This window comes from Fragaria vesca, linkage group LG4, assembly GCF_000184155.1.
Source record: "Fragaria vesca subsp. vesca linkage group LG4, FraVesHawaii_1.0, whole genome shotgun sequence".
NCBI classification, from domain to species: domain Eukaryota; kingdom Viridiplantae; phylum Streptophyta; class Magnoliopsida; order Rosales; family Rosaceae; genus Fragaria; species Fragaria vesca.
Genome location: NC_020494.1, coordinates 15,791,672 through 15,800,153, shown reverse-complemented (window position 1 = coordinate 15,800,153; position 8,482 = coordinate 15,791,672). Strand labels below are relative to the sequence as shown.

The following is an 8,482-nucleotide window of genomic DNA, read 5'->3' as shown; positions in this document are numbered from 1 at the left end:
AGCAGTTTGTTGTACTTTTCAATACCAGCAGTGTTAACAGCTCTAGGGAAGGGCTGCACCGGGTCAGGCATATACTGTCCTTGAGCGCATACACCGCTCTCATAAGGAAACATGTCGTTGATGAATGCCGTTGTTGGATCGTTGGATGTACTGCCCGTCTCAGAAAATTGGCCATGATCATGCGGACCCCCTGATGATGTTTCACCGTGATATAACCAACATGTGTACTTCTCCCAAAACCCGTTACTCCTCAGGTGCTGCCATACTTTGTCAATGGGAAATCGATGCATATCGCTGCGACACTGACATTTCGTGCACGGGCAATAGAAAATTGTATTCCCGTTAGCATTAGCCATGCAGCGCATATTCTATAAAACTCATAACTCCTGCACCGTATCTTTTATCCCATTTTGGAAGCGAAATCCAACTCTTATCCATATCCTGAAAATATAACAAAATATATATGTATAACGCTAGCTAATTATTAATTAAATTCTATGCCATATATAAAATTTCAATTCATTTATATATATTCTACGTATTAGAACTAATTGATAACAAATTAATTAACACACACATATATATATAGATATACTTAATTAATAATTACATATATACGAAATATTATATATATCAACATCATCACAAAATCATCATCAACAACTTCATACCATCAACACAATATTATAAATTAATTAACATATATATATATATATATATCTATTAGCTACTTATAATTAACAACAACTTCATATATATTATCAAATCATCAACCAAATCGATCAACACACATATATATATATACATCAAACGTATATATACTCAAAATCTATCAATTTAATCACACTCAAAATCGATCAATAACTCAAATAAAACTCAAAATCAACATATATACACATGTACGTACCTATATATAGCTCCACTTCTTAATAACGGACAGATTTCAACAACACCCAAACTTTTTCTCCCGTTTTTTCTTCTCCCGTTTTCTTTTCTCAGATGAGCTGCTGTCCAGATCTGCGAATATAAAGAACTTAAGCCGACGAAATAATATTTTCGTCGGCTATAGTCAACTTTAGCCGACGAAATTAAAATTTCGTCGGCTAAAGAAGGTTTAAAGTCGTCGGCTAAAGTCACAGACTTTAGCCGACGAAAAAAAATTATTTAGCCGACGAAAATATAATTTAGCCGGCGAAGGAAAATTTCGTCGGCTAAAGTGTACTTTAGCCGACGAAAAATTGTTTCGTCGGCCTGTTTTTTTTTTTCGTCGGCTAAAGTCTTTCTTCTGGTAGTGTAACGGTTAAATTGGAGACATTTTGAAAATGTAAGGAGATATATCCAATAATACTAGTTTCGTTTTCACACGTCGTTAGTTACATTGAATTTCAACCGGTTCTTTTTGTTTACAAATTCAATGACTTGTGGCTAAAATTAGAAAGTTTCTGAACCTCAACGGCCAAAATTGCAAAATTGATAAACTACAGTACACAAGAGCAAAGATTAAAATATCCATAATATACTCGATATTTCCGTTTTTTACAAATACCGATATTAATTTTCATATATTTCATATAATATTTGGTATAATATACAATTTTTCTATAAAATTTTTATAAATTTTCTATCAATATTTAATATTTTTTCGATGTATCTATCGAGATTTTTTTTTATCAAACCATCGATATTTTTGTAATTATCGATAATTTAGTCCTTGAACAAAATTAAGAATTCATCAAACTTGGACGCCCAATGTGTGATTCACTGCATTTTCATCTCACAGTTCAGAGAAGGCAGAGCCAAGTGTTGACTGAGAGAGGTCTCTACCAACTGGACTCTGCCACGCAAAATACAGTTTTATAGTACACCCTTCTGGCTTCTGCTACCCAACCCATCTCTGCATCTAGGATATAAGCCCTCTGCCTTTTCGTGCTCCTTCCTTCCAGTCAAAATTGTCAAAGAATCAATCTTTGTTTCTTTTGGGAATACCAAAAGTGGAAGGAACACCTCACTAAATCACCAACTTCAATGTATAAACAATTTTGGTTCTTCTCGTAATTCAGTACTTTGGTTCTTCTGGGCTGTCTAATTTCATTGGTTTCTGTCACATTTTCCTGTGATGAGATATTATTTTCATCTTTATATTTGATCATCGGTGGGTTTTGGCCATCTCATTCGGTCATTTTTTACTAGTGGTATGCATCTCAACCTAATCTCTTTCTTTAGGCTTTTGTTTCAAGTTTTAATCTTTCTGTATCTACTTGCATTTGTCAATGTGTTTATTGCTTCAATTTCACAGCTTTTCTGGGTTGTTTATGATTTTGGACTCTAATTCCCATATGGGTTTTGGTATTGAACCAAGTCTGTGTTGATCTTATTAATATTCTTTGCAGAATTTTTTATTTTTGGTGGAAATTTTAATTCTATGGTGTTTGTGATTGTAGCCTACTGGTTTTGTTGCTCAGATTTAATGAAATTGTTGATTATCTGAATTCGTTGATAATGTGTACTTTGTACATTAATTTTGGCAATCCATCTTGTAAGTCACAGAATTGACACTTCATCTTCTGTTAAAAGTTAAAACCTAGTTTATCTTCCAGCTCTTGTCGAGTTGAATCTCACAGTTTCTTGTTCATTTCAGTTTCTGGTGATGGGTTCAATTGCTGGTAGGGCTGATGAAGAGTGCTCAGTCATTGGAGACAAAGGGGATATAGGGTTCATCGATTTCAATGATGATAAATCGGTTTGTAGTTACAACCCAGCTGAAGAGGGTCCGATTGTTATCTCAGTCCCATTCCCTTTGGTGGGTGGAAAGCAAGGTCAAAAGCCTCAATCAGTAGTTGTAGGAGAAACAGTTTCGGAGAAAATAACGATTGTGAACTCCACCCGTAAGCCAGTGGAGCTGTGGGGTGTCAAAATTTATGCCTCAACTCCAGAGGACTCTTTCACACTTTCTCTAATGGAGCCTCCAAAGAAAGGCTCTGGTGTAGAAGCCATTAGAGCCTTCCTCGAGTCTAATGCCCTTGAGGACAGAGTGCTGCAGCCAGGAGAAACTCTGCCTGTGTGGCTATCTTGCAAGCCCAAGGAAATTGGTGTGCACACGAGCGTTGTGCATTTTGAATTCGAGGAGTATCAGATTGAACGTGCTGTTTTTCTCTTGGCTGATGACAAGATCTCCCAATCTCTGGTCTCAACAAGACCATTCGAAAGACGTGCTAAGAAGAAACCAATTGTTGTGGATTGCTATGTACGGGCTGCAAGCGTTTCAAGAAGCACAGAACAGCGACCCTACAAAAACAGGCTTCCGCGATATGACCTTCCAAAGGAACATAGAGATTATCTATTGAGCGGGCAGGTTCCTGAATGCGTTACAGAAGGTCTTTTGAGGCGGAACTATGCTGATCACTTCAAGACTTTACTGATGATGGAAGAAATACAGTTAGAGGTAAATTCTTCACTTTGTAACAACACTTCATGTGGATTTTTGTATTTCTTTTCTTTCTGATTTGTACGCAATTCGGTAAATGTTCAGGAAAGCATGAGAAGTTATGATATGGAACATGTTAATTTGAGGAGGAGGGGATATCGTTATTTGTCCCTTGAAGTCCCAGGACTGGCGGAGAGAAGGCCTTCACTTGTCCATGGCGATCATGTTTTTGCCAAGCTTTCTGAGTACGCAGATGACACAACATCTGATCCATATCAGGTTGTTCTTCTTATAAAAAAAATCTCATCATCATGAATAAGTATCTCATGCATTTACTCATTTCTGTGATAATTAGTATTATGATCGAATTCCCTGAATATACAAATTATTAAATTTCTTTAACTATATTTTTGTAATTGCTTAGCTCAACCTCGATTGGTTTAAACTTTTGGTCAAATAGGGATGGTTTTAACATATATTCAAGTCACATCTAAAAGTGATTTTTATATCTGGTTACACCTAGAAGTCATTTCAAAATAGTCATATATGATTTGGCTAGTTCATCCATTTGTATGCATTGCATCTCACAAGCTGTTTGCCAACTCATGTATATTGGCGTTTTCCTTTCTCATCAATACCTTACTTTCTTATCTTTGTGTTATATCTTGAGATCTGTAGCTTATGTTTTACCAAAATTTTAATTTGCTTTTCTCAGGGTTACATTCACCGTGTGGAGGCTGATGAAGTTTACTTGAGGTTTGCAGATGAATTTCATGCAAACCACAGAGACGGTAATCTTTATCATGTGCAGTTCACATATAATCGAGTTTCCATGAGAAGGTTATATCAAGCCACTGATGCTGCTGCAGAGTTAGACACAGGGTTCCTATTTCCATCTGAGTCCCCTGAAAAAAGATGGATTAACAGCCCAAAACTGGTCCCTGCACCTTCTTGCAGACTTAATGAAGAGCAAATGCGTGCAGTTCAGATGGTCCTTGGCTGCAAAGGAGGACCACCTTTTGTGATTCATGGTCCTCCTGGCACAGGCAAGACAATGACATTAGTGGAAGCAGTCCTCCAACTCTACAAAAGGAAAGCAAAAGCTCGAATTCTCATTTGTGCACCTTCAAATAGTGCAGCAGACCACGTCCTGGAGAAACTCCTCAATGAAAAGGCTGATGTAGTAATTAAAAAGAATGAAATATTCAGGCTCAATGCACCTTCCCGTCCTCTTGAAGATATCAAGCCTGAGTATATTAAATTTTGCTTCTCTAATGACGACAATATCTTCAGCTGTCCTCCACCCAAAGCCCTCAGGCGCTATAGGATCATCATATCAACCTATATGAGTGCCTCTCTTCTTTATGCAGAAGATATTGAAAAAGGCCATTTTTCTCATATTTTCTTGGATGAGGCAGGACAAGCTTCAGAACCAGAAACCATGATCCCGGTAGCAAATCTGCATGAGAGGAATACAGTGGTTGTTCTTGCTGGAGACCCTATGCAATTAGGGCCGATCATAAACTCCCAGCAAGCAGAAGAATATTGTTTGGGGATATCATACTTGGAGAGGATGTTTGATTGTGAATTTTATAGAAATGGGGATAACAGTTACGTGACAAAGTTGGTTAGGAATTACAGATGTCACCCAGACATTTTGCACCTCCCCAATGAGTTATTTTATGGAGGAGAGTTGAAAGCTTGTAAAGATGACTCGGTCTCCATCACCGCAGGGCTGGACCTTCTTCCTAATAAAGACTTCCCTGTGGTTTTCTTTGGCATTCAAGGCTGTGATGAGAGGGAAGGAAATAATCCATCATGGTTTAATAGGACTGAGGCTAGTAAGGTAGTGGAGGTCACCAAGAGATTGACTGCAGGAAAGAACTTGAGTGAAGAAGATATAGGGGTCATAACTCCTTACCGACAGCAAGTGCTGAAACTGAAGAAAGCTTTTGAAAATTTGGACATGCCTGATATCAAGGTTGGAAGTGTTGAGCAGTTTCAGGGACAAGAGAGGGAAGTTATCATAATATCAACTGTCCGATCAACAATCAAGCACAATGAATTTGACAGAACATACTGTTTGGGATTTCTGAGCAATCCAAAACGGTTTAATGTGGCTATAACTCGTGCCAAATCTTTGCTGATTATAATTGGGAACCCACATATTATCAGCAAGGTATTACCGTTTTCCTTACTGGTAGCACTTATCATATCTCTGATTGCATAAGGTTTACTTTAATAAATCTGCACATTCCTAATTACGTAACGTGAATTGTTTGGTTTTGGAAGGATTTCAACTGGAATAAGCTTCTGTGGCGCTGTGTAGACAACAATTCCTATCAGGGTTGTAATCTCCCTGTCAGGCAGGAGGAAAATTATTATGAGAACCCAACACATGAAGATGACTGGGACAACAATGGAGAAAACACTCAGTTCTCTAGAACTGATTCGTGGGTTCAAGGGTCGTGGGAAGCAGAAGCTGCACAACCTCTCCAGGACAGAGATGAAGCTGGACAGTTGCTGGAAACAGAAGTTCCCCCGCCTGTTGATGAATCTGAATGGTCTGATGGCTGGAAGTAAACGCTTAGTTTCTGGACATCATGGGGAAATGCTTTTCCACAGCATCTAGATCTATAACTGTATTTGCTTCCTTTCGGGTGGAAGCATCGATTTATGGCTCTAGATGTGGGATTTGTAAAGATAATCCCAAGGTTTTCACGACTGTTGATTTATATTGCTGATGAGGATACTTATGGTTTGCCTTGAACATTGTTAGCCTATTACTATACAGATATGAAAGTTCCGATTGATACATCTTTTCAGAAAACTAAAGACTTCATTGCTCAATTATCACATTTCAAAAGAATATACAATTGAAACTCATGAATGCCAATCTAACAGACTAAACACAAGCATGCTTGTTCACTATCTCAATGTACCACCAAGAGTGAGAAAAACCTAACCCGGTTAAGGATCTATGCTCAGATGAGTACCAACATCGATATGGCAGGTAGAAACCAAGGAGTATTGTTCTTGAAAATTCGCTTCATTGCCGCCGCTGCCGACACTCTTGGTGGTTCTACTGAGCCTCTTGCTGGTTCTACTGCTGAGCTTGGTGGAGTCAACAAGCTTGGTTGTGTGATTGACTTGTTTGCTGGATTTGGTGAAGGAGATGAAACAGTTTCAGAACCTGAAATTAATTAACACAAACTCAAATTAAAGGCTTCACTAATCTACGATTAAGGTAAAAAGAATCAAGATCATGATGAAGTGAGTGAGACTAGTTAGTACTAACCAGAAGGAAGAGAACCTGAAATCACAGGAATCGTTCTGTTGCGGAGAGGAGGGAGCTCCGGCACCTCTGTAAATCAAATTGGATCCAAGAAATTGCAATCCATTTTCGTAATTACAGATTGATTTGAATTAATGAAGAAAATCAAGATTGGGGAAAAAGAAATTGATGAAGAAAATCAAGAACCTGAGCAAAGAGACTTGAGAGAAGAGGAAGGAGCGGAGGTGGAGTTCCGGCGAGGGCAGACGGAGGAGAGCGAGAGAACGCGAGCAACGGTCACCGGAAAGCCGAGCATCGGAGGATCCTGGACCAGGTAGCAGAGGCAAACGGCGCTGCCGGACTCCTCCGCCGACGAGAACGCTTCGCAGCACTTGGACGCCGGCGAGTCGGAGAGGTTGTTCGGCGGCGACGCCATGTAGGAAAGGCACGGCGAGAATCGGACGAGCTCGTCGGCGCAAGAGGACGGCGGCGATCCTCTGGCTGACTTGGCGGCACCGAGAGAGAGGAAGATCGCGGTGAGGAGGAGGGCGGCCATGAGAGACGGCGAGTGCAGAGCGGCGGCGGCGGCGGTGGTGCTCATGATCGGAAGGGAGAGAGAAATGGCGGGAAACGAAGTTTTGTTGTCCCTCAAAATGCCCTTCTGGTTTTTGTGATTTACTTTCTTGTACAGTCGTAGGGGGAGGTGAAGAAGGCGGTGCTTAATATTGATTCATTTTTTTTGTTTTTGAATAAGAGAAATTTTAAATACACATTCCTAATCTCTTAATACACACCCCTATTATTTTATGTTTCTATTGAGATTTTATAGGTAAGCTAAATAACAAAAACATACATCTATTATTGAAAAAAAAAAAATCACGCTAGAAGTATTCTTTTCAACGTCTTTTACCCTAAAATAGTCGAAAACACGTCTTCTCCCCTAACCCCAATTCTTCTCCACAATTCATTTGGGTTTTTTTTTTTTGTATCTGTATCAGCTTAGTTTGATCTTACAAATCATATTGTCAAGTACTACATTTTTATCAATTTTAGTTTGATCTTGCAGATCATATTGTCAAGTACTGCATTTTTATCATGATATGTTTTATCGAATAACTAGCTATTTATGTTTAATAGCTACTGTACTTCTACACTTGTACTAGCTTGTGAATTTTGAAAACTTGTATTGGTGATTTGAAGTTAGGATATAATAATAATAATTTGATTATAAATTGAACGATTGATAACCACAAATTTCTAGCAAAAATTAGACGAAATAATATGTAAAAAGAAGTACCAAATAGTAAATATATATTAATTATATTAAACAACGGAATATTTCATAAATTCATGGCATTTTAGGTAGTTTGGGATGTGTATTAAGTATAATACTAAAATAAAAAACTTAATAGGTGGTGTATTAAGTAAGGGGTGTGTATTAAGATATTATAGGTGTGTATTTAAAATTTCTCTTTGAATAATAATACTTTGTTAACGCAAAAAAAAAAAAAAAAAAAAAAACGTTTTTTGGTATCAAAAAATTTAAAAGATTTCTGGAACAAAACTAAGAGAAAATTACATTTAAGTTATTGACCGAATATCCATATACAAAAAGACAACTTACCATAATATTTATACAAATTAGGACATAAGTCAGGCCCAAAAGGAAATAGTAGCAGGCATGACCCGAATTTTACATTTCAATTGACGAAAATACCCCGTTTCCCCTCAATATGCCACTCCATCGCTATCTCTTCGCAGATCTGATTCTCCCTCTCTCTCTC

The 8,482-nt window shown here is 38.0% G+C and overlaps 2 protein-coding genes across 2 annotated transcripts; one reads left to right on the top strand and one right to left on the bottom strand.

The window, feature by feature from the left end:
* Window positions 1-1,960: 1,960 nt before the first annotated feature.
* Window positions 1,961-6,250, top strand: LOC101296947 (probable RNA helicase SDE3-like). The gene is made up of 5 exons (XM_004297068.1): window positions 1,961-2,192; window positions 2,639-3,442; window positions 3,530-3,703; window positions 4,140-5,603; window positions 5,717-6,250. Exons 2-5 carry the CDS (start codon window positions 2,648-2,650, stop codon window positions 6,005-6,007), a joined length of 2,724 nt encoding a protein of 907 aa, XP_004297116.1. The 5' UTR covers window positions 1,961-2,192; window positions 2,639-2,647; the 3' UTR covers window positions 6,008-6,250.
* A 158-nt stretch (window positions 6,251-6,408) lies between these two features.
* On the bottom strand, window positions 6,409-7,299 carry LOC101305554. The gene is made up of 3 exons (XM_004298234.1): window positions 6,906-7,299; window positions 6,723-6,788; window positions 6,409-6,617 (listed from the first exon to the last, which is right to left on the bottom strand). Exons 1-3 carry the CDS (start codon window positions 7,297-7,299, stop codon window positions 6,409-6,411), a joined length of 669 nt encoding a protein of 222 aa, XP_004298282.1.
* Window positions 7,300-8,482: the final 1,183 nt, after the last annotated feature.

Bases quoted from the DNA above. Each gene is read 5' to 3' on its own strand.
- LOC101296947 (XM_004297068.1), top strand. From the start codon at position 2,648: ATGGGTTCAATTGCTGGTAGGGCTGATGAAGAGTGCTCAGTCATTGGA. The intron at 3,704-4,139 runs GTTGTTCTTCTT...TGCTTTTCTCAG, and splicing joins CAACATCTGATCCATATCAG to GGTTACATTCACCGTGTGGA. The intron at 5,604-5,716 runs GTATTACCGTTT...TGGTTTTGGAAG, and splicing joins ACCCACATATTATCAGCAAG to GATTTCAACTGGAATAAGCT.
- LOC101305554 (XM_004298234.1), bottom strand. From the start codon at position 7,299: ATGAGCACCACCGCCGCCGCCGCCGCTCTGCACTCGCCGTCTCTCATG. The intron at 6,789-6,905 runs GTTCTTGATTTT...TTTGATTTACAG, and splicing joins TCTCAAGTCTCTTTGCTCAG to AGGTGCCGGAGCTCCCTCCT. The intron at 6,618-6,722 runs GTTAGTACTAAC...AATTAATTTCAG, and splicing joins TTCAGGTTCTCTTCCTTCTG to GTTCTGAAACTGTTTCATCT.